A 26,158-nucleotide genomic window follows, 5' to 3' on the forward strand; every position below is an offset into this window, starting at 1 on the left:
CAATAAATCAGTAGATTATGCAACATTTATAAAGATTCTAATGCAATATTGGACCTTCCAGCTTTTTTAATGGGACCTCTTTCTTTCGATTAACTTAAAATTATTATTATTTTTAATCTTTAACCCGTTGCCGCACACTTTTAATTTGATGATCGTGCTCAGAAACACACTTTTTTTTTCTCAATTGTTTATGACCGCCAGATGGAATCAAGTGTAAGTTGTATGTTTGGAAGTAAAAATTATCACATTTGGCCACGGTTTTTCCAAAAAACCTCTCGACGGCTATAACCGTCATTTGCTCATCATGTCATTTTTTCACTTTCCAGAGCAAATGACGGCTATGACCGTCGTGACGACTATACAGCATTTGCTAATTCAATAATTAACAAGTGTATGCGTTAGTACACTTCGTACTAACGCTGTACTTTTTTTTATTAATTAAAATGTGCACGACGGCTATAGACGTCGTTTGCCTACATATCAACAAAGATCGGACGGCTATAGCCGTCATTTGCGGCAACGGGTTAAGTATCTTGTGAATAAACAGGTAGTAAGATAAACGAATGCTTATCTTTTGAATATAACAGATAGTAAGATAAACGTATGCTTCTATCAATTAATTTATTTAAATCGTATTAAAAAATATTTTTTTACTTTTGACTTGAACATCATCAAGTAAATATCTCTAGAGAATGACATATTTCTACAACTGGCAGAAATATCACTATTATTTCTAAATATAGAGGTTTGGATCTGCTAGTCATATAAAAAAAGTAGGCGTTTAATACTTTACGAAAATTAAACGTTCTGAAGAAAAAATTATTACTTTACAAACATAATGAAGCACAGATTATTATCGAAACTAGTTTCAGCACGGTTAGAACACCTAGAAGTAACAAAAAATAAAAATAAATAAATAAAAAATAAAATAATAATAATAAATAAATAAAATGTAAATCTTTCAATATTATAAATATTTCGTGATATTTAGTAAGGTGTTTAATCTTTTATAAGTTCCATAAAAGATTAAAGGAATTCCTAAAGTCAATAGTACATTTGTATCTGTTAGAAGTTCAGTCTTAGATTACCCCACAACCAGTATGCTTGAAGTATTGTTGATTAAAAAAGTAAGAGAAGTGTTCTATATCAACAAATTTTATAGAATTTTCAAGAAAAGCACACCTTAAATAATTAAGTCACAATACATTTTGAAGCTGCTTGCTAGATTTGCTACATCCTTTGCGCTTAACATGGTTAAAGCTCACGTGATGGAAATTGTCTTACGTTTAGAGGAAAAATTGTGTAAGAAATTCCCATAAGAAGTTAATAGGAATTTAAAAATATAAGATGCTACTGTAGATTTATTTTTGATGTAAGAGGTTTTTAGGCAAAAAGTATTTTGTAAGATTAATTTTATAAAATAGTATTTTATATGCAAAATCAACACTTGTTCTTGTGTTTTAATGAATACAATTAGTTACTTACACAGTTCAGTTACCCCTATATATATTTGTCCAATCTAGCCGAAAATTCTATGATTAACAATTAACGAAAAGAGAAAAATATTTTATTGACATTCTGATGCTTCCATCAGATTGTGTATTCACGCTTGCACTGTCATTTCACTGAAGCACAGATAAAATTGTAACTCAAAGGAGAAGGAAGTGGAGATACGAAAACTTGCAAATCAAATGGGGCCACAATTTACAGATCGAACATTTTTGTAAACGATAATTCATCTTCTAACATTGCCATCTTCTAAGAAATAAAATTGTTTTGTTGCTTCTTTTGTATTATATTTTTGCTCTTGCCAATTCTTAATGCTCAAGCAGCTTTGACAGGAATGGTCCCTCAAGGATTTAACTAAGTGCTCAATTTTCTACATAATTTGTTCATAGTAATTTTTGAAAACACAATAATTACGCCTGCTAAAAATATTGTTTGTAAACATAATTAATTCATCTATAAATTTGTCCTAATAAACAAATTAATTGTTGGAAAATTAAAGAATCAGGCGAATGAAACAGTTACAAGTTCTGTGAGGTGTTGAAAGTTCTTCCATAATTTGAAAATTAACAATTAAGTGATTAAACGTACTGCCAATGAAAAAACATAAATGAGATAAATGCCCTGATTTTCTTAATTGTTTATTTATAAAATAAAAAATATATTTAAAAAGAGGATTTACTGTAAATTAAAAATATTTATTGTGAATTATAAACAGTTAATTCGTAGTATGTATTTACATGATATATTTTCAAGTTCTCAAACATAAATCCTTGGATTTGTATTGTTTTCCAATGTTACCATTTTGCATATCAGATATGAAAGATCTCAAAAATTAACACTTGAACATCTCCAATTTTACATTTGTTATGTAAAAGTACACCTTCTTTAGATATAATTTGTATAAAATAATGTAGTTCAAAATTTATGCTTATTAAGAATTAAATTTGAAGAGTATGTATGTACATAAATAATTTAAGAAAGTCTTAGCATTGAATTTTTGGTTATTGAGCGTCAAAATATTTTTTACCATAATATAAGAAAAGCACGTGTAATGTAAATTATTAGGGCAATGAGAATGAAAACTTTCAATATTAATGTTGACGATGCGTTCAAATTGCTTGAAGAAGAGTTCGTTCAAATACATAAAAAAAAACACCAATCTAATCATATGTTTCTTTATGCTACAATTGAGCATTTAAAACAACAAATACATCCTCTACTTTACTTGATAAGTAACAAATTTAGTTAGGACAGTTAAAAATGAAACAAAAGTACCAGTGGAACTTTTTCAAATTCAGGTTCTGATTTACCTTTTTTTTACAATCTGACATGATGACTGTATTGAGTACATGAGAAAAAGGAACTGGATATTAAGGAATGAGGACCCAAGTCATTTCTGTCTCTTACAGCCGCCATTCGGTAATTCTAATCGACAAAATATCTTTCAGCTGGTTTAATCGGAAATAAGAACGTTATAATAGATCTGAAAAAGATATAATAGTACAGAGCACTGTAGCTCTTTATTTTTGGCCTATGATTACCTGAATATCATTGCCTTGGGGTAAGTGTACGTTCAAATAAAAATAAAGAGATGATATTTACAACTTAGTAAGAATGTGAGTTGATAGATACCTTGCCCATGCTGAAAAATTACATAATCAGAGGTGGCCCTTAGCGTTTCTCGCCTCTTGCATTAGTATATTTTGCTAGCTCAACCCTTGGCAGCCTTATCTACAAAACTTATAAGCCACGTTGTTAAACAGGTATCATGTTCGGCTATGAATAATTAAATTGTTTTAAAAGTGTCACTAATTACTATTCATAGCTATGAATTTTTTAAGAGAAAGGGAACCATAGAAAGAAGGAAGGGCGAGGATTACTTCTGTGGTAAACGTATTGGATCTCACGTAGAGATGCCAGGATTAAATTTAGCTGCTTGCCTTTGGATTTTCTCTTCCTAGAAGCTTCTTCCTACAGCTTACTGACCGGGGAGGGAAAGAGAGAACATTGTTCGGGGGCCGGCAATTTCCTGAAAAAAACTCCGGACGCCAATGACTTCAGATATTGACGCCCGTAACATAATGTAAACACAATAAATAAGAAATACCTACTTTATTGTAATTTTCTTCCTCTTATATTTTATATTGACGTTGCAGATGGTATTAGAAGATAAACAGGCTGGTTAACCCGAAAAAATCTCTGTTTTCTAGCACTGCAAACCCAATCAGTATATTTTTCAGCATATATTTTAATCAGGGAATATTTGAGTAAGGTCCAAGTTAAATTGCTGATTTATAGCTAAAGTTGTAGCGAAGATTAGTCAATGTAGATCTGTTCAGGTAAATCTCAAAGAAAAAACCTAGAATACTGCAATCTCCAACAATGCAATTAAGCGTAAGGACGCGTAAGACTTACTGTTGGCAAAAGAATTACATAAAAAGAAAATTTGACAACATATAACTCTGTAACAATTTCAAAACGTAAGTGTTTTACAACAGATTATGAAATCTGTGAGGATTGCTTACAGTTCATTGCTACTTTTTTGGTCGCAAATTTTAAATTGGCCAATTGAGTTCCTGTTCTAATATTCATCTTAAATTTTATATAAATGACAAACTATATTTTAGCTGAGATGTTACTTAGGCGTAAGAAGTTATTCATTTTAAAACACCTAAAAGATAAAACTTATAGTTCATTAAGCTTAAGCTTAAGTGGTTTTTTGATGCTGATTTGTTAACAATAAAATAAGATTTTTCAAATTTTAATAAATAACCTCGCTATGTTGGTGGATGGCAAAAATAAAACCATTCCTCATTTTTACATTTATACATTTGATTTATCAAACTAAAGCTCAAATAATTCTTGGTTTTTTGTATCAACATTACCTCACATCTTTTCTGACTAATACCTATGGATTGTATCTAATATCTTTCGATCGTAAATATATTTAATAAAATATATCACACATTGCTACAGAATAAGATATTGCTAAAGAATTAAATTAATATTAATATAATATATAGTTGTTCTAAAAAAATAAATATTTTGAAAAATTCAGATCTAGGTGATATTATAAAAATAATACACCACTATTTATAAAAATAAATTTATAAACAAAAAGTAATATTTATTTTTAACAATATAGAGACACATTTTATTGTACAAATAAATAAAACATGTTCGTTTCAATATAATAAATATATTATTATTATACATACAAAAATTTTTGTTAAAATTATGTTATTAAAATAATATTTACATTAGATAAATTGTAGTACATATTTTAATTACAATTATCATGGCTGCTAATGCCAAAATTAGTAAATTATTTTCATACTCAGTATGGGATCTGTTAAATTTTTCTTTTTTACTAGAGTCCATGAATTTGTTTTAAATATTTTATAATAAATTTTTATGTCTTGAGTTTTAAATGTTTTTTCAAATTTGGTTTCAATTATTTATGTGAAATATTAAGAATTATCTTAAATATTAATTACATCTATTGATTTGGTGGTGAGGATTTCCATTCCTTATATAATAAATATGTTCCAAAACCATATGCAATAGTGTTGAATAGGCCGAATATCTGCAATAAAAATAATATTTTAATACAGTTTGTCATATAAACTATCAACAGCCGATGAACCTTATTTTAATATACTTGTAAGTTTAAAAATTTTGCTGAATGATGGATAAAATTAAAATTATACTATGAACTGTATTCAGAATGCAAATAACATACGCTAGTATATATTTATATTTTCGTTAGTTCGTTTCTTTAATGTCCGAATGAATTATTAACTTTCAAGATTATTGGAAACCAAAGAGACCGGAATAATAGGAAGTAAAGAATAGATTAGAAAGATAGTTGGGCAGTGGATTCCAAACTACGAGATGAGATTCCTCTAGGGGGACAGCAATTACCAGGAAGGGGTGCAAATAATAAAAAGAATATCTTTTTCAAACACAAACTAATCTCCAATTTTTAAAAATTTCAGAGGTGCCTTATTGTTCATAATAAGCGAGAGACTTCAGAGGAAAGAGAAGTTAAAGGTTAATTCTAAGAAACTCACCTGCCTGAGTTATAATCAACTCTTACAGTATAATTAATAAAAACTTTTTGAGATCATAAAATGGTGCAGAAAAGATATAAGTAACAATGTATAGTTGTTTAATGGACATGCACCAGTGGCACACCATTTGTTTAAAATTATTCAGCGGGCTTAGTGTCAACAGTTTGAAATTGTAGAGTACGCTGGCCGGTGGGGCACTACCTTAAAGAATGCCCGCGGTTTGTACACTTCAAATATTTCGAGGTGATGTATTACGGGGGTTTTATGAAGGTATGAGAAAGTATCTTACCGAGGCTTGATAGGCTTAAAGACAAACCAGTGTCAGGATTGAATGAGAGAGCTTGAGGTGTCAGGAGCCCATATTCATTTACACCATATTCCTATTGGTCTCGCATTTATGTATGGTTTTTACGAACTTTTGATGCTAGAACAAGTTGAATATGTTTTGAGTTTCTAAGTTTGAAGGAAATTTACAGACAAGATCTTTGGGAATTATAGAAAAAAAAGTCGTGCGAGTTATCACCACTTTTTTAGTTATAACCTGAATAAAAATAGAATATTGATCCATTAAATTATTGTAATATAAGAATAGTATATATAAAATTAAACTGTTGGAAAAATATAGACGGGCGCAACAATTTAATGTGGGCAGTTACAGCGTGGATCGCAAAGCTAAGATCTACCGTGGTGCTTGATTTGATTCTCGCTTTTCCACGCTGGGAAACTTGATTTCTAAGTTGAAGTGGAGCTTCCACATCCGTTCACGATACTCCATGGACATTTGGATATAAAATAAGCCAGGAAAAAAGAGAAAGATCCGACTAAAAATTGCAACTGCTGAATTTTGTTCAAGTATCTTTGTTTTTTCTGGTTTTCACAAGATTCTCGATAAAGTGTGCAATTGTTTTCTTAAAAAAAAATTGATGGCGTAAATATAAATATATTGAAATTATTTTTTATAATACATAATATTTTTATTTTAACTATTAATACAAGAAATAAAGTTTCAAATATCACTTCAAAATTATTAAAAAATAAAATAGTATAGGCTCACCCCTGCTGCAATATTTGGAGATCTGTATCTGTAATTTGTAGGCGCCCATATAGACAGTTGGACAACAAATGCGATCAAGTACAGGATGGTAAGAACTCCTGTGTTGAACAGTTCCTAGTAATTACAAAATGACCATTAATATTTAGAGTGAATTATTTTAATAGTTATATTTTCTTGCTTATAAATTAGGACCAGTGAATAATTATGTTCACTAATGAATGTTCACTTGACCAAGTGATTCAAGCGTGTTTTTCATTTTGTCTGTTTTTAAACACATAGTTATTGTATACCTTATTTATGTATAAAATAAGTGCTTTAATTTTCATGCTATATTGCAAATTCCAGGCGCCTTTTTGGTCACTGACTATGAGAGAATGCAATGTATACAAACTAAAGTACTAACGGTCAGATTCCAGTTTATTGGTAAAGTAAGCGCTTCTCTGATTGACAATAAGTACACGAATACCCAGATGAGTGTTGCAATGAAGCTCAAGACGGAGACAAACAGGAACCAGTGAGTGCCGTTAAGCAAGGCCGGCGAGGCACACGCCATGCAGATTATACCCAACAACTAGAACAAAAAAAAATGCTATATTAAGTATTTGCTTATAAACAGTCTAAATAATTTAGTTTACTTATTTTAAATGCTAAACAACTATGATCAACATACTCTGGGTTAAAATTTCGCCCAGGCAAAAAGAATACCAACTAAACATCAGAGTCAGAGAGATTTTTGATTCGTCAAACGAATTATTTCTTGCGATGAATAGCAGATTTATTTCGAACTAGCAAAAACAATAGACTAGATCAGTAAACCTGCTGTACCCGTCCTCAGAAAAGAAAGAAATAAAAAAAGTGATTTATTGCGTGTGGTAGAACTACAAGGGAATAATTAATTTTCAGCTGGATTTTGACAGCCGAGCGATTATATCTGAACTTTACAATACACAAATAGAATGCTTACTCTTCGTTTTGGCTAAAAAATATCTCACCTTCAACAAAATAATGCAAGGCCACTTGCCTCTCAAATGTTCTTAATAGTTTTAAAATTTGGATTTTCGCCTTCTCTCTTTCCTATTAAGCTTATAGCTTAGACTCGCTCGGTCTCATTTTATCTCTTTACAAGATAAAAACTTTACTAACCGTAGAAGATGAAAACGCACGAACTCTCGTTTTCCGTCGTCTTCCCTAGAAAGGTAAGTTACCCTGACTAATAGGAACGAGATATGAGAATACCCATATTGTGCGACCCACTTCTCAAACCGCTCAACCACCAAGCAGTCAATACCTCGAAAAAATATTATTTTGCGCCTTTATCATCCAATAACTTGTGCCAGTATGTTTGCTCTTTATAAAACTAGTTTCAATGATTGTTTTGTTCATGGTATGGATAATTTCCAAGTTACGTTGTAAAAGCTCTTACACATATAGTAAATTATCAATAATTACAATTTTAAATAAAATACTTATCAATGTGGTACCCGGATGAGAGTAAAATCAATCATTTGCTTTTTTGTTAAGTCAGTTCAAAACGCGATTAAGTTTTGAGCAACATATCATAAGCCCTAAATGAATTCTTGCTGTCATGAAATTCGGAACTCTACTACGCCTGCCTTTACGATTTTATTATTTAGGAATGAAATCCAGATTTAGGGATAGTATAAAGGATGGTAGTTTATTGCTAACACAAAAATAAAAAATTAAATTTGTTCATAATACGCTGAAGGTACATTACGCATAAGTTTCGTTCGTCAAACTAAGTACATAATCATGCCCTAGTTTCAGAGAAATTGAAGACAAAGTTCATGTGCAATGAACTGAGCGTTAAAAAAGGTGTCTCTAGCATTCGATAATTCCTTGAAGAAGTTACAACTCCTATAAAAATGTTCGAAAATATAATTTTCTTCTTTTTTATCTACTACAATAAAAAGTTATAAAACACTTGTTACAGAACACTGTTATTGAACGCCGAAATGACAAAAAAAAGTAAAATAAATATGGCAAGTCGCCTTGTTCTATTTTGATTAGAATCCAAAATACTAAACTAGGTTTTCAAAATTCTCAATACTCCACTTTGGTGAAAACAAACCTGTAGACAACCAGAATCTGTTTCAAACTAGTACTTGATTTTGTATGATTGTAATAATGTTGGCAATTTAATCTAAGAATGATGGTAGCTAGTCATTTTCTTATTGGTCGCGCGCCAGATTCTTTACATTAATTAATATCATGTGTCATCTATATTATTAAACTATGTGCGCTTACACTAGCACGTTCTGTTGAAGGAAAATTATGTAAGTTATACAAATATTATTAAAAACATTTAAGAGAAAACTTGTAAAGAAAATTTTATCCTTCGTGGGTTTTTCTCTGACACGAAACCAGTGGCGGATCCAGAACTCTAATAGTAGGAGAGAGGTGTATCTATTAGGATAGGTGCAGGTCTAGGGGATAAGTGTAATATACATTTGAACCATATATTTCAGTAAAATAACACTTCACTGTCAAGCCAATACAAATTGTTCTAAGAACAGCTTAAAAAGGAATTCTCTTATAAGAATCATTCAAATAAAAATTGAAGAATCAATTTATATATTTGTAAAGAAGCCCTGTATAAGAGACTCCAAAAACTAACCAGATTGTAGAAGCTGAATTTTCACCGCATGTTTAACATGTTGTTCTCCACTTTCTCTAATAGATTTTTACAAATACCTTTAGGGTTTCTCGGATAAAATTTCGTTCTGTAAAGAGTTAAATATGAAAGAAACTAACATCTCTCTGGTCTGGTCTGAGATCAATCCCACGAACCTAAAGAATTAAGAATAAGTTTGAAAAATTAGAGACTTCTCTAATATTTGTTCATCAAACTTCTAATAAACTAATGGCATCAGGATTTGATCACCTGACGCTAGCTCACTTATAAGTGAAGTTTCAAATTTTTATCCTATTGATGGGTTAGTTGAAGCTACTTACCAAATTGCCGATTCGATATACCATCTAAATTGTTAGAAGAGTATGTATTTCTTTCATGGAATTGCTTTAATGGCCGCCCATCTCTCTCTCTCTCTTTCTCTCTAATATCGCTTTTATCTAACTCTGTTTGAGGTTTTGAGGAAACACTACTTTAGCTTAACTCAAAATGTTATAGAGGTAATTAGATTCAGGTTTCTGATCAACCTAAATAGATGGCTAACCTGTCACTATGGTTATTGCAAATTTAATGGAGATACATGAATCTTGAATGGGTCTTGGTCTAGTTATAAATTTTAAACCAGATCCAGCTCTTAGAGCAGCTATATAGCTTTTAGGATATTTCAATCAAAATCAACTAGAGTTGCGCCCTTACTTATTGGTCTGATCAATTTATTACTTTCCTCTCAAAGAGATTCCAATAATTTTGGAACTTTGATCCTTTTGTTTAAATTTCAAATGTCATTTGATAGTTTCGCAGAAAAATGTTGGGGCAAATTTTTTCTTAAGCATTAGTATTTTAAATAAAAAATTATGTGATAAATCACGCTGGATGCGCCCAGTACATTAGTAAATACAAGTGTCCTGAATGCGGAGTGTCTTAAGTTGGTGGCCTACTTTCGGCGCACGATATTATTGGGCGGACTAACTTAAGCAGTCAGGCTAGCACTCATAATAACTGTACACAAACCTTAGAGGAAATAACAGTACATTTCTCGTCACTCACTTCCCATCATCAGTACTATACTCACGTTATGGGACTTCCGATTATGAAAAACAAGACCTTAGAAAGTATCCAGATGGCACCACATTGAATGATAAATGGGTTCAGAAAACAATTAAATAAAAAAACCACAAGCTCACCCACTGCTAAAATGATACCAAAAGCACTAAAGAAAAAAGTGGATGTTCTACTCATTTAATAGGCAATAAATTTAGCATAGATTAAAAGTCAATTACTAATTTCTTCTCTGGATGAATATTATAATGGTTTTTAGTATGTTTGTTTTTAAGTTCTTTAAATGTGGAATTATAAAAAAGATTTTAATTTCTTTTCAAATTAGAGAGATAATTATATTATAATTATAATTGGAAGATATAATTTTTATAGAGAGGTAAAATTCTTTGTGCCTCTTACGTAAAAAAACTCCTTTTATGCAGGCAAGTGAAATCCAATCTGGAACAGCTTAACGCTTTCAATTATTAAATAAGAGAGTAAATTTATTTTTTTCTGTTCTTACAGCATCTTTATATACTAATACCGACGAAATTTTCTTCTCTAAGTTCAAGTATACAAAGCAACGAGGTAAGATACTCTTTCCTCGTAAAAAAGAAAAAAAATGGATGAAGTAATAACATTCCCCGCCAAGTATCCCCATCCATCTGAAATGAAGATCTCTTTGAAGCTGGCCAATCCACCTTCCATGACTTTCGCCTTGCCATTGCACTGATCATACCCGTACAGCATGACATCCCTGCCTATTGCTTTCGCATTTGCACCACCCGTGTACTCTCCTTATCTGACATGCCATATTTCCTTTACAGTCTTTAGATCGAGCTCAAACTAGTCAACTTAGCTAGGATTCATGAAATAGTCCTTTTACACTGCTTTAATTTTCTCAATAGCGTTTGCAAAATATAACTGCAGCTTTAGTTTGGTAAAGAAGTTTACTCTTGACGTAGAATATCGGACATTTTGTCAGCAAAGTTTCATAAAGCTCGTAAACCTAATAGTAGTTCACTAACGTACTCATTCATCCAAAGGACTACAAAGTATGAGAACATCGTGTTTCTGTGGATTACGAACCACTTTAGAGTAGATATTATTTAAGAATATTAACAGGTTAGGTTACGTGCTGGCAATAAACATGTGGTTCTTCGTTTACCTGTGAATCATACCCACTGTACGTAGGTGTGTGGACAAACAAGGGCATAAACGTACGCGCAACAATGGATGATTTCTTCCTGTTTGCCTAATATTCAAGAATACTTATCTACATACATACAGTTTCGAACTATCACCAAGGCATTCGCTCAGATATGACTTCTTAATTATTATCATGTACGATATTGTAATTCCTAAGATACAAATTGAATTTTAGCTTACTTTTGCTTAGAGCATTATCGTAAGAATTAAATATTCTTTGTTTTAATTTCTCTTATTACTAGTGAGGATGGTTGCGCGATCGTGCACATTTTCTATATTGCGATTTCAGAAATATCCGTCAAGAAGTCCGCTGATTTCTTAAAAGTTTACTTTCATATTTTCGAGTCGAAGTGTTTTCTTTAATTGTCCCGAGTATGTTAAGCATAAATCAAAAACTAAAAATCACAGAATGTACAAATTTGATATATCAAATCGGTACCATTATAGGATCCGGAAACAAGCTTTTGAACAAATTCGAAGGTCTACTAACTTTTTTATTGTAGCTTTTTCTGGTAGTTCTGAGTAAGGCTTTTTAAGTTTTCCTCTAAAGGGTTGTTTAAGTACAATGTGATCCTCTTTCAATGCATGCAGATCGTACAGGCTGTTGTCACATATATTAAGGAGACTTTTAAAGAACATAATTCTATTATTTAACGTCAATTGCACTCGTCAATTTAACTGGTTACATCGATCTATTGATATTTGAGAGTTAGAGGTCAGGTAATAGTTCTGAAGTTTCTACGCGGACCTCAAAGTACTCAACACTAAAAAAAGTAACTTGTTTTCAGATACAAATAGCAGAACTTAGTGATTTGCATCCAGCTCTTAGTTTAACTCATCTATAACATAAACAGAAAATAACTTAACTTCGGGAATGAACTCAGGTAACATTAACTAAGAATCTACAAATCTTATGTAAACCCAAATAAATCTGGTGTGAAAGACTCTCACGAGTCCTCTTGCTTAATCTCTTTTTTTTTCAAAACTTTGAACGTTAACTTTATATTCTCACTCAATATGTTGGAGGATTATATTTGGTTTTAGTTCATAGTATTATTAGTAAGAGACTTCATTCTTCATTGAGTTTTAGCGCCTTTACACGTTCCCTAAAAATACATTATCATCTTTACTATGAAATTCGTAAAAATAATAAATGAGATCTTTGCAGTGAAATACTATTGGGAGCTATTCTTAATTAGTAGAGATTCTGTACGATATTTTGTGCAGTTACCAATATTATGATTCGTGTTTTATGGGTTTGATCAAATGCCTTAAACAAATGGCTCGATCCTGAGGGATTTTGATCACCTGCTTTATCAAATTACAGCTTGTTTTAAAATAGATACATTAATAAATCTCGAAGTGGGAGATGGCAGATTGTAACGAATAGTAGTGTTAGAGAAGTGGAATGTATATAACTTTTGTAAATATGTATATAAAAAAGAATTCTATTTATACTCAGTTATTTTTTCACAATACTATACAGTTATCTAATAGTTTTGACCCGATTTCTTTCGATTTATCGTCTAATTTACTTCAATTATTATAAATCTTAGTAAAATACATAAAGTGAAAACCCACTCCATGTATACAAAGGTACATTTTTGTTTAATCAATTTGTTCAAATTTGGTATTTATTGCTTTGCTTTACTACTGGCAAGAGTTACTTTGCGAATGGAGTCAACTTTTCAATCGAAAACATGTGTACCCCTTAGAATATTTCAAAAATAAAATACGAATGATCCGCAACAAGCGGTAAAAACCTCAAGAATATAAAACCACAGAAAGCTCAAATTTACAATTTAATTTGGATACTAAATGCTTCCAAAGGTTACAAAGGTTTCTTGATTGCAGGAAAGATACCTCTTTCTTTAGTGCAGCAATACCAGAGAGTTCTGTTAGCCCTGAGGCAAATAGGCAGTGTTTTTTACTGCATGCAAAAAAGTGATGAATTCTAGGATCAATTCTTGAAAGCCCCAAGGTCTTTAGAATAGTAGATCTATTTTAGTCACATCCGTAAACAATACGGTTTATGAACACAGATTCTGAGTTAAACATATCTTGTTTCGGTTAATCCAATTAAATCATGGACTATAACGGTAACGGCACGTTTACTTCATTTAGTTTTGAGTTAAATCCTCAAGCTTAATGACAACATAATGTTAGGTTTAAATTCAAATTTTATGTGTGTACGGAGCTGGTGACGCTGACTACTGTTCCGCACCGAATCTAGATTTCGGCCTCCCTGCCACTAATCGGTACGTTCAGTTCCGTTCCCCCTTCCGAATGTAGAAGCTTAGGACCTGTTTCTTGATAAAGATTAAATTATCTTCCTTGATTGTATTAAAAATGCATTCAGCGGTATTACTGCAACTTCCCCACTATTAGCAATTGTTCAAGACTTGCCGAATTAATTTTTCCCCTAGTCTTAAATTAAGCAGGAACTTTCGCTGATGTGAGAGGGAGTGTATCATATTTTTAATTTTCATTTCATCATCGTAAGGGTCTACATGTAACTGGTTATTAGGTAACTGGTATCCATAAATTTTAAACTTTTAATGACGTAATTTTCGCTGAATTTCATTGATGATTAGTAAAAACGCTTGGGCAAAAAGATAAATAGGTCTCAATTGTGTAATCTGTGGGCAATTAGAAGATTTTTTAAAAAAAATTAATGTTGGGATTAAATGTGGATAGTATTAGAAGGTCGAAAAGACACTCACTGAAGCCAACTTCAACAAAATATCACAAATAAATATATCCGGAGTAAAACATTCATTCTCCTACTGCAATTCTCAAGTTCGTTAGAAAAACAATTTAATTCACAATTTAAAGAAGAAACGACTTGCTTACCAATTAATTGCAATTATTGCCATTGCAATGATATTTATAGAAGCGAATAGCTCAGTAATAACGCACGGAGATGCTGAACTCAAATCCAGCTGGCAGCCCTTAGATTTTCTCTTCCTATGAGCTTCTCATATCTCATTGTTAGACAATGTTGTACGTACCGAAGAAACACTGTCCAGACTGGCATTACACTGATAAACGCACCGGGCACCAATGACCTAGATGTTAATGTTCTTAAAATTAAAATATTTTTATTTCTTTTAAATAACTTTGTTAATTTTAATAAGGGATTGATACCACACGAGTAGTCTCCAAAACCCACTAAAAACACATTTTCTTGGAAAATTTTTTTTGATAAAAGTGATAGGCATTAATGTGGGCAAATAGTATTCCAAATTTAAATAAAATCATAGGAACACTATTCAAGAAAAATTAAAAGTAAATACTTCTAATTTTATTCTACATACCCGTACTATCGGTAAAATAGATGGCTTAAATTTTGGATCAACAGCAAAGCTTTAATATATAATTTGATAATAACAGATGGCAGAGCGGTAACTTGGTTTAAAGAAGCACTTAAAAGAGTGATAAAATTGGCAGTTTTCAGGGAAAAATACTTAAATTTTTCTTGGAAAGTTGTTTAAATAAAAAAGACATTTAGATGGGTAAATAGAAAACAGAATTAAACTAATAACAAAAACTTACAGTTTCAAATGTTAAGTATAAGGGTTGATTAAACGCCAAAAGGTACACAAATCAGCGTGTACCCAACATTTCATTAATACTTCATTAATAGTCAAGTAATTCTACTGCATTAATTTTCATTAATAAGTTATTTTTTAGAATTTATTAGATGTCACAGACCCTTATGCTGGCCATTTTCGTCTACAAAATATAATATGTTCAAGTAGCACTGTAGATTGACTGTAATATCTAGTTATTTATAATAATCAAACTATTAATTACAGGTTAAAAAGAAAAACGTTACAAAAAATAAAAAAAATTATGAGGCTAAAAAATTCAAAACTTTTTTTTATAAAAAACTTACATCAATGATTTTGTTTATTTCATTTATTTATTTTTATTTTTAAATAAAAATCGTCGGTTTAAGTTCATTCTTTGATTAAAGCAATTGTTATTTTATGAAGTAGTCAAACGTTTATAATAATAGATAATAATTATCTGGCTTTATCGCAAATAATATAGTTTTCTTCAATTACATTCTCAATCTAGGTATTCATCCCACAATGTTGTATATATGTAATATCGGTAAGACGAATTCAAGACAGTAGCCTACTCTAACTTTGTATTTTTCTACTTTAACATGCTTGTTCATATATATGTAGATATACATATTTTTAGGACAGCTAATTATTCCAGCATTTTACTATAAGTAAAATTAGGGGGACTAAATTAAATTACAATTGAGAAATCAATAATTGTTGTTGAATAATCTACTTGTTATTAACTGTTTGTTATTTGTGCTCACGAATATTTCGGTAAGACGAATTCAAGACAGTAGCCTACTCTAACTTTGTCTTGTTCTACTTTAACATGCATGTACATATATATGTGATTTATCATAATTATAACAAAAAATATTATAAATGAAGTGGCCAGCATAAGGGTCTGTGACATCTAATAAATTCTAAAAAATAACTTATTAATGAAAATTAATGCAGTAGAATTACTTGACTATTAATGAAGTATTAATGAAATGTTGGGTACACGCTGATTTGTGTACCTTTTGGCGTTTAATCAACCCTTATACTTAACATTTGAAACTGTAAGTTTTTGTTAAGGAGATTTTTGTACCTTTTGGATAGATTTTCCTTTTTGTCTATTTTACAAAGTTACATATCTTCTTTACAGATTTTTTTAAAATTTGGAATAAGCAATTCTATCATTATAATCTGATAAGGTGTTAAGTCGGAACCGTAACTACCACTGGAGAGATCTTTTTAAAGAATGATTATAGTTGCGTTCCCCCAAACCATCCTCAATAACAATTTTTTTGAAAAAGCGTTTTGAATAACATAGGAAGGTATTTGTACGTAAATAGCAAAAATAAACTACGATTGCAGTACTTCTCCCTAAAAGGCAAAGATTTTTTAATCGAACGACAATTCATTGATTTAAATCGGTTCATTCATTGATAATTTAAACGATTGCAGTACTTCCTCTTAGTAGGTGCAAGAGCATCAGCAACGTAGAGGAGCTTTAACCACTTATTCGAGCTGAATTTTATCAAAATCGGATTTAGCGTTATAGAAATATTGGTAATAATAGTTTTAGAAAGGGCCTTATTTGGGTGGGGCAAACTCCCCTCCTTATGAGGCACGGCGTCGAGACTTTTAAAGTGCAAATCTGTACAAAATTTCGATTCGAATGACACTTCATTCATGAAAATCGGTTCACGTGTCGATAATTTGCAACGATTGCTATACTTCCCCTCAACAAGTGTAAGAGCTGATCGCCGCTTTAATGTTACGTAGGGGAGCCCTAACCCTATCATCCTTCCAAATTTTATCAAAATCGGGCCAAGATTTACAGAGTAATTAGTAATAATAATTTTGGAGGGGGCCTTACATTAAGGGGGCTAACTCCTCTCTTGTTTAATGTACAGCGTCGAGACCCCCAAAAGGCACATCTACATAAAATTCCGAATCGAATGACACCTCATTCATGAAAATCGGTTTGCGCGTTTAGGCGCTACGTTGTTTACAAAAAAGGTAACAACAAGAACAACAAGAACAACAAGAACAAGAACATTTTTTGAAAAAGCGGTTTTTGCTCATTGGCAACTTTTTTCTCGAAACCTATTAGATCTGGGTTGTTGCAAAAAAATTACAGTTATAAAGGAGGGTTTGCCCTTTATTTTAAAGAAAATTTGGGAATTTTATCTTTTATAGAAAAAGAGAAAAAAATTGTCAAAGTTGGGTGTTTTTCAACGTTACGCTTTTTCGTGCAGTTTTTGACGATCAACCCTTATACAACTGTCCTACCGGACAGTTTTAATATTAAAGAAGCTACTTTTTCGAAAGTTGCTTAAAAATAAAACTCTTTTCAATAAAGGTACTTCGGTATGATTTATTTCGGTTGAAACCTTAGCGTTGGATAAAAACTATGTTACTCTAAACTTTCCTTTTTTAAAATATTTAGTTCTCTAAAAGGCACGAGGGGAAGTAAGGATAGTAAATAAAAGGTTAAAGTCTGGTTAATAGGTTTTGAAACTAACAGTCTTATCTTTTGAAAGATCGTAACTAAATGGAATTCTTTAGATACCAAATGTTAAAATTCCGCATTTTTTCCCCTTGTGATAACTCAAAATCAGAATAAACCAGCACTTTTTCCCCTATGAGTTAGAAAAAGGTCTATTGTTTATATAATAGACATCAGCTAACATCAGAGAGTATACAAGCGAAGTTATCAACTAAAGGAAGTTAACAGCACAAAGGAGCATTCATTCAGGCCTCAGATTGTATCGCTACAAACATTAATTAGGAAATAAATAATGTTCATCGAAACATTTAACATTCACAGGACATACAACATTCAGAACTGTCAAAACAATATAACACACTCTGATACAGTTTTGGTAGAGTTTTGGCTTTTTGGGTGATAAATGCAACATTAACATCCACATTTATAGTCCGGTTAGAGATGTAAAGTAGATCGAAGTATCGAACGGAATCTCAAAACACGAATTAATTTAATTAATTAATGCTTAATTTTACTAAAACTAAGAGAATGTAAAAACTGGAATACCTTAGGAAATTCATTTTATTGATTTGTAGAAATAGAATAAATAAGAAGTTACATTATCGAATCAAGGATGAACGTTATCTATTAGAAATTATGACGAGACGTACCCATACTTCAATAGAAATCTAGCACTCTTTCGACAAGAGTGAAATAGTAAAATCGCCTGTTTTACATTCCCATATATTAGGTAAAGAAAGTCTTCAGATCTTTCAAATAGTCGATACCCCGTTTTAACAGGACATATTCTGTTTTAACGTCTCTTAAATCAGATTTTTTTTTTCTTTTCCAAATAAACGGCCTCTACTTAGATGACTATATACTGATTATTTTTATCGCATTCTTTTGAATAACTATATTACAGCAAGGTCAAACAGCCTCTTCTTCTAGAGGAAAGAAAAGAAAACTTAACCAGGTAAAAGAAGTTTGCTCAATTTTTCTTGTATTTATTGCAAAAAAAAAAAAAAATTGGGGTATTTACTGTTTTAATGCAATTAAGCTGTAATTTGAGAACATTTAAAACTGTTGTTAAAAACAATTAATTCATTGGTTTAAGCCAGAAACGTGAATACATCAATTATAAATCTTGATTGTATGAAAAAATGGAGATATATTTAGGATTACCTAAATTATTAAAACTAGAGAAGGCCTTAACCAGGTTGTCCTCACTTGGTGTTATCATAAAAACCTGTACTTAAGGTGACTCTGACCTTACCGAAAGCAGCGATAACGATATTTACGTCTTAGAAAACTTGTTAATTAAAAATGTGAGTGAAGTAATTTGAAAAGAATAAATCGTGTAAAATTCCACATTACATTTGTTTAAGAATTATTTTTATAGTTTTGAAGTTTTGCAATCTATTAGATCACACTAAACCAACAAAGTTTATTGCACCTTTGGAGATATTACCGAGGCTTTATCTCATAATATACTATTGAACATCAAACAAATATTCTTCTCTAATTGTTGGTCCATTTTACAATATTTATTATAGATAAGAAATGTATTTCCCGAATTGGGTAAAAAAAAACTAACAAGACTTGAAAATCGTACTTTACTCAACAATAATATTTAATAAATTATTAATTAATTAAAAACAATGGTAGTAAACATCCCTCCTCAGAACTTAGAATTCAGATAAATATCTATTCAGACATTCGTGACAATTAAGCCACTTAAAAGTTAAAATTGAAAGTAATTCAGCAGCCCCAGTGACAATTATGTAAGATCGAGAAGTCCACAGAGTCTGTTAGACCATTATCTGAGAAAATGCTCGCGATTTTTGCGGTCTATGTTAAGAATCATTAGAGTGGATTTGATTCGGAAGGAAGATGTTATAAACATGTTTATTTAACTAAACGAAACTGGTTAAGTTTAAAGGAAACCAGTGCGAAGATAGAAAGAGAGAGGTTAGGGTTTTGTATCCACATTGGTTAGGGTTTTGTGTAGCACATTAATGGGAAAACTCTTAATGGGAAAAAAGAAAACTCTTTTTCTTCATACATTTTCAGTGAGAAAACCCGGAAGTCTCTCTGTTGCGCCTTTGGAGAATATAACATGAAAAGATTGTACGGAGAGTACTATCCGTTCCGAAGCCAGACTGTAGAATTAAAATATTAATTTCCGACAAACGGATTTCAACCCATGCTGTAAAATACTTATACATATATTTCTTTAAATTTATTAATAATTACTATATTATATTTCATTTCAGGTATTCAACCTCTCTTCCACGAGATGGTATTTTAATCTTCACATTAAAGACAAGCTGTGTCTAGAAAGGGAATTCTGAGTAGTAATACTATAGCCAGGATTATCTTAAACAATAATTTTTGTTTATCCATGTGTTTTTTTAATTGCTCTTTGAAGAACAACCACTGTAAGAAGCCATTTGTTTTAAGGCAGCTTTGGAATTTCTAAACATTTTCTGGGTGTTAATGTACTATTAAAATAAAGGTTAGATTTAAAAAAAAAAGAAAGAAAAAAGAAAACATTGAATTTCTAAGGTTCCATTTTATAAGACCCCGATTTAAATTAAATTTTAATATAATAAAATTAATTATAAGATGAATTACTAGCAAAAATTAACTTAAACTTAGTATCAAATCTGAAATAATAGAACTTTGTTTTGCAGCTGATTGCCCTTTTTTCTCTTCGAATAAAGCTCTTTTTTGCTCGTCTCAGAATGTCCTGCTGAAGAAATTAATAATTAAGAGTATTTAATTTCTTAATATCATCTAGAGGGAACATAGAAAATGTATGCTTTTTTGTTTTGGCCTAATTCTTCTTTTTACTTGCTTAAAGTCAGACATAACAGGTGATAGACATTCGAAATAAATATGGGTTTAGTGGGTGTTGTGGAGAAGAGATCAACTAGTAGAGATTCAAATTATCCAATTCAGGGCCAACTGAATCTAATTATTTGAATATGGTTAATAAACTTGTATCTTCAGTTTCCGGTAATATTTGTTTTGAAGTACACTGAGTCCATAATAAAGGGGTCCGTAGAAAATTCTCTCTTTCTACGAGCGTGTATGTCTAAAATATTTCAAATACGAAAGATTGCAGAAAACTGAAACTTTATTCTACGACTCGATCTCAACAGGAGATCCGACTATAACTTAACGATCAAAATTCCTCAAAACGAAAGAACCACTTTATGGAAAGCATTTTCCACTTTTTTGAGATTTACATTAAAACGGATCCAATGATTTTCTTTAATATTTGTTACATCTAGTATTCATGGTCGTCTACAAGTTTCTTTGAAACATTTTCCTAGTAAATTCAATGAATGGCAATTTTGGGTGAGAGGAGGGGCAGGCTTTCCTTCAAAATTCAATTTAAGTTAGATTTAAATTTAGGGTTTTGTATACTATTTATTCTTATCAAAATATTCCCTAACAATAATGGGCGCACTAGTATAGTATAGGAGAACGCTTATTTGGTGGAACCGTGAAAAAACTAGCCATAACTTTAACAGTATCAGGTGACTCATCCATACAAACTACATGTAGCCATTCGTTCTCCGTTATCATTTAAGGACAACTCCCTTCAGTTACGCCTCGTCTAAGAATTGTTTATCTACTGCGCAAAGTATAATCTCAAGTCTTTCTTGCAACTCCAGCGATAATGGATAATCATTATTCTACAATAAGCGGTTTCTTTTTTTGTGAAGGCCATTTTCAATGGCAAAGATGTTCCACCTTTGTAAACAGAGATTGCGGTCTAGAAATAACATCATTAAATAATTTATTAAGTTTTCAGTCGCTCATTTTCTACTTTAAGCAGAGGCTCTTTCTGCTTAAAGTAAATCTAATACTACGAAGTTGTGGCTTAGTAGCCGCTTAATACTTTTAGTTGTACGGTTTATAACTCCGTACAAGACTGGAAGTACTTGGGTTTCGTATGCCTTAATTAATGAACCTTACGTCGATCACCGAGTCACACATTTAGTCGTTTCATCAATTTTAATCTGAAGGTGCCCTCTGTGATAGTTTCTGAATCTGCTCACTTATCTACTCGTAGAACTCTTATCCATTCTTTTTACGAGTTTTTGCAAATAAATTTATTGTAGTGAGGACTTTAAGGTAGTATGTGTTTGCCAATCAAAGTATTTAAGATCTCCACTAACATATAAAATAAAATAAACATTTAATAACAAGATCTGAATAAAATTTGTCTTTTTGAATTATTTTTACAGTAAAATAAAATAAGACCTAGAAAACATTTGTTAAAAACATTTTTATCAACCAAAATATATTATAAAATCCTAAATATGGTGTCCTAAATGCAATAAAATAAACGCCTATACCAGTACGTTTTTTTCTGCTTTCATCGTTTAAGACTATACCTGGCACTTAAATCCAAGATTTCTAAGTTGCTTGTACGCATTTGGCTACTAGCTAGTTTTCTGCTGTAATATTTCTACTTTCTTGATTGAAAGTTACTCGCTTTACGTAATGACCAGTTTAAACAACAATGACATTTCTAAAGTTACTGCCAGTAACTTAGTGCATACTTACAAATACCATTTTCTATTCAGAAAAGAATTTAGAGAATTCTGAGAATAAAAATTTCACACCCAAAAAAAATAGTTTTAGCCTGGATCCATAACTAAAACTAAAACAAAACAAAAATTTTAAATCTTTATAGAACCGCTAACACGACTTTCTCTTACAATTTACACTCTAAAATTGATGGATTAATTTCAAATTTCTACTAAATGATACATATACATATGAAGACCGAGAACTCCCCGCAATTAATTTACCAGAAATATTTGAAACAAAAATTATCCAAAATTTTATACAAATAATTCGACAAATTCCACACATCTACAACAAATAAATTTCAAATGAAAACATTTGCCGCCTTTTTATTAATTTTAATGTTTTTTGAATGTTTGGACATCATTTTGAGTACAGAATGCTAAGTCTTGGTTTCATTAATTTTTATTTTATAACGATGTAAATATTTAATAAATTCTTTTAAGGCTTTCAAATCCAATCAGAATTTAAGAACTTCTGGAATTAGGAAAATGACATGTCTGAAATACAATCAAAAAAATTAATTACCAAAAATATTCTTCATTATTTTATGTTTATTATTTATTATTCTTTAATTCGACACTTCCTTGAATGCTCTAATTTGATTAATTTCTTGTAGCACGTTTTTTTAGCCTGTGTACTTAAAAAAATATGACCGACCCGTTGAGGAATGCACTTATATATTAAACATTTTTTCAATAGTAGGCATATTTAGAGGGAATCAATCAGCCGCATTCATCTCAAAAATTTGCTCTGATTCTCTGACGTTTGTACTTATTATTGGTATCCTACCAAAATGTATTTAAGTATTGTGTATAATTTGGAATTTAGATTTTAATGAGAGAAACATCGATTGCTTATATTTAAAACAAATGAAATTCACATGGAGTCAGGCTTCTACTTACTGGCAGACCAGTCTACATAGATGTCTGGCGTGAAGTCTTACCTATCTCGCAATTTACGTAATAAAATTTTGTGTTTGAACTATTTTCAAAGGCGACAAATGCTTTCGAAATTATTCTTGGGAGCTAAGATTTACTCATTAAAGACTAAGACATTGAATCGGCGCTGTATGAGTATTGGATATTGAATTTTCTGTGATTAAAAAATAATCCTTTTTTTTTAACCTTTCTTACGAATTCATGAGACCAGATGCCTGTAAAAAATAATACCAATACCATTCTTTTAACATAAAAGCTTCAGGGCCGAATACTGATGCTCCAACAAGAAATGTATAATTTTTATCGCGAACAGAGGAATAAATAAAATTCAAAAGATAAATAAAAATTTAGATTTTGGTTCCCATTTAATTAGAAAAAAGAATAAAAAACTAATTGGTTCAGTTTTAGTAAGTTAGAAATGGAATCGCTTTGTAGTTCTGTTCATGAGTTTACTTGAGAAACGTAGGTACAGGTCATCAAAGAAACTAAGAGCAATCTATGAAAACAAGTAGTTTCCGCTAGTGATTATATATTGTTGTCATAAGTCTATTATAAACAAACTAACAAATAATTTTAAAAACCGTTATCATTTCTTGTTTGGAATACTTGTTCTTTGGAAATTCTTTAACCACGTGAACTAGTATCACCAACTTGACCTGCTCTTGGCGTCCTTGGCTTCCAGCAGGTTCACCCCCCAATATGAGCTCAGTAGTCATTACTGAACAGTTAACGGCAAGGTTATGGTCAAGTACGTGATACGGTACACACACTGGAATTAATTCTTAATAACATTTTCCCTACCTTTTGGGTGCGATAATCATTGTAACTTATAAACTAATAAATCTACACTTTAAAGTACGTAATACCAACATTATATGAATTACATGACTGAAATATGTTATACATATAAGAAAGTTATTTCTTTTGGCGGTTGGACGCCCATGGATGCTTTTGACATCCCCGACAAGGCAATTAGGTTGTGGGAGGCTTAGTTTCAACTACTCACATGGTATGTATAAACAATGTAATTTAAACTGGGTCAAAAAAAAGTACATGTAACATTATGTTCTCCAGATATATTTAAAATTAGGAGTCTTAAAATCACTGAAAATTTATACTTTTAAAAAATTACTTCCGTTCACGACGCTGAAGAAAAAATACGATGCATGTGTTGGAAGAATAGAGGCGCAACAGGCGGCAAGTCTATACAGCGACAGTAAACGCCTACTTAACTAAGTTTTAGGCAATGTGACGACTTAAACCAATCAATTAGTATGTTAATGTGTCTACAATCTCTATTGTCTAGATTGTTGCAGGTTTATTTTGCTTCTTAAAATACATTTTCAGTTTATGTTGTGTTGTTCTTACATAAAATAAAACAATTTAAAGGATGCGCGCAATACATTAGCATTGAGGGGAAATGTATTATGCAAATGGCCTTCGATAATTCATTATAAGCAAATGGACTTAGAAATAACTTTTATCATTCATATTTTATCTTTTCTTTTTTTTCTTTCTCAATAACACACTAGGTTTTGGACTTATATTACCGAGCTCTGATCATTTTGACATTTTAGGCAAGATTAAATTCGCACTCATATAAGTGACACGACTTAATGAATATATTAATTCATAATCCATCAGATAGAGTTCTGTACAGAACATGTGGGCCGTAAAATAGTACGTGTCTATTAACTTTACGGTTAGTATAACATGGTTTAAAAAATATAAAAGTACCAATTGAAGAAGTTTGACGATGCCCGCAGGTGTTCTGAAATATGGAAGATTTATCTTGACCCATACTAAAGAGTTATCAGGTTTAGTAGTATCAGCACTGTTTGGTTCAGCCATTGTGCGAGCTCTGACAGATTCCTTGACCGTACTACGAACACCACTAAGTCTCCCCACTTACTGAACTGAAGTTTACTTCTGACATATACACAACCCCACCCTGGGCACAACCTAACATTCGGCGAAGTGCCACTACCATTCACTAACTTCTATAGACATTCCCTTCTTCCTCTTTCACAATTCACACATGTCCTTATGTGTATACCCAAGAACTTACTCAAGTAAATATTTCCTCCCAACACTGGCTGCCTCACCTAGATTATTAACATCAGGCCAATGTCAAACTTCGTGAAGGTTATTTAAAATTTTAAACAAAAAACACTTTGTTTCAGTTCATAATAATTTTTTTCCTATGATGATTTAAATTATGAGCGGTTTTACTTTCTCTATCGTTAGTAAAAGCAAGTGTTGCAATCGTAGCAGATTTTCGAATTTTAAAAAGTTTTTCTTTTCGTAGCTTTAAAGCCATTTTAGCCAATCCTATCCGCCTGTGAAAATATTTAATTTTTTGTATAATATCTCTTACCAACAATATTCATTACACTTTGGCCTGCCAACTAGTTTATTAACAAAGATATTATTTCAAACATTTTTCTGCAAAACATTATTTTGGAGGTATTTGGAACTGGGTAGAGGTCAGATGTACTTGAACCAAATGTCGAATTTGAGATTACGCTGCAAGGTTGTAGGTGGTGTAACTAATGAATCTACTTACCTATACAATTTATGGCATGTAAACCAACCTACTTAATTATATCTAAACTGCTTACTTAAAAACGTCGTTAGAGGGAGATTTCTCAATTAAAAATAATAATAATTGACTAACAGTCAGTCATGGGAGTGTTACTACCAGATTGACCACAGGGGCTTTCAGCTTGCATAAGAGGAAGCAAAATCAGCTAAATTAACCATTTGGAATGAATATGAAGTTTGAGAGTGGAAGACGGTGTTTTGCATTTTATGGAACTTTTAAGTAGAAATTTGTCACGAATTAATTCTCGTCAGACTTTAAATGAATCCTCTCCTTTTGCCAACAAAGATCAGATTTGACCTTCACAAAAGACTACGAGCCTCACTTTGAAAATGAGTATTTTACAATGGACCAACTATAAACAGTACAGGGCCGCTGCATGAGGATGGGCATTGTAGGTGCCTTGATTGAGGGTAAAGAAAA

At 31.3% G+C, this 26,158-nt stretch overlaps 1 protein-coding gene across 2 annotated transcripts; it reads right to left on the reverse strand.

Annotated features, from left to right (window-relative positions):
- Positions 1–3,357: 3,357 nt before the first annotated feature.
- On the reverse strand, positions 3,358–25,072 carry LOC141452151 (CKLF-like MARVEL transmembrane domain-containing protein 4). 2 transcript variants are annotated; one of them, XM_074124046.1, is made up of 4 exons: positions 24,871–25,072; positions 7,040–7,207; positions 6,637–6,750; positions 3,358–5,095 (listed from the first exon to the last, which is right to left on the reverse strand). In XM_074124046.1, the coding sequence occupies exons 1-4, from the start codon at positions 24,982–24,984 to the stop codon at positions 5,009–5,011; spliced, it is 483 nt and encodes a 160-aa protein (XP_073980147.1). In that variant the 5' UTR covers positions 24,985–25,072; the 3' UTR covers positions 3,358–5,008. The 2 variants fall into 2 exon arrangements, with proteins under 2 accessions (XP_073980147.1, XP_073980148.1); XM_074124047.1 differs by lacking the exon at positions 3,358–5,095 and adding an exon at positions 5,168–6,006.
- Between the last annotated feature and the right edge of the window lie 1,086 nt (positions 25,073–26,158).

This window comes from Rhodnius prolixus, unplaced genomic scaffold (genome assembly GCF_049639745.1).
Source record: "Rhodnius prolixus isolate KJV_2025 unplaced genomic scaffold, Rpr scaffold_3, whole genome shotgun sequence".
Classification (NCBI taxonomy): domain Eukaryota; kingdom Metazoa; phylum Arthropoda; class Insecta; order Hemiptera; family Reduviidae; genus Rhodnius; species Rhodnius prolixus.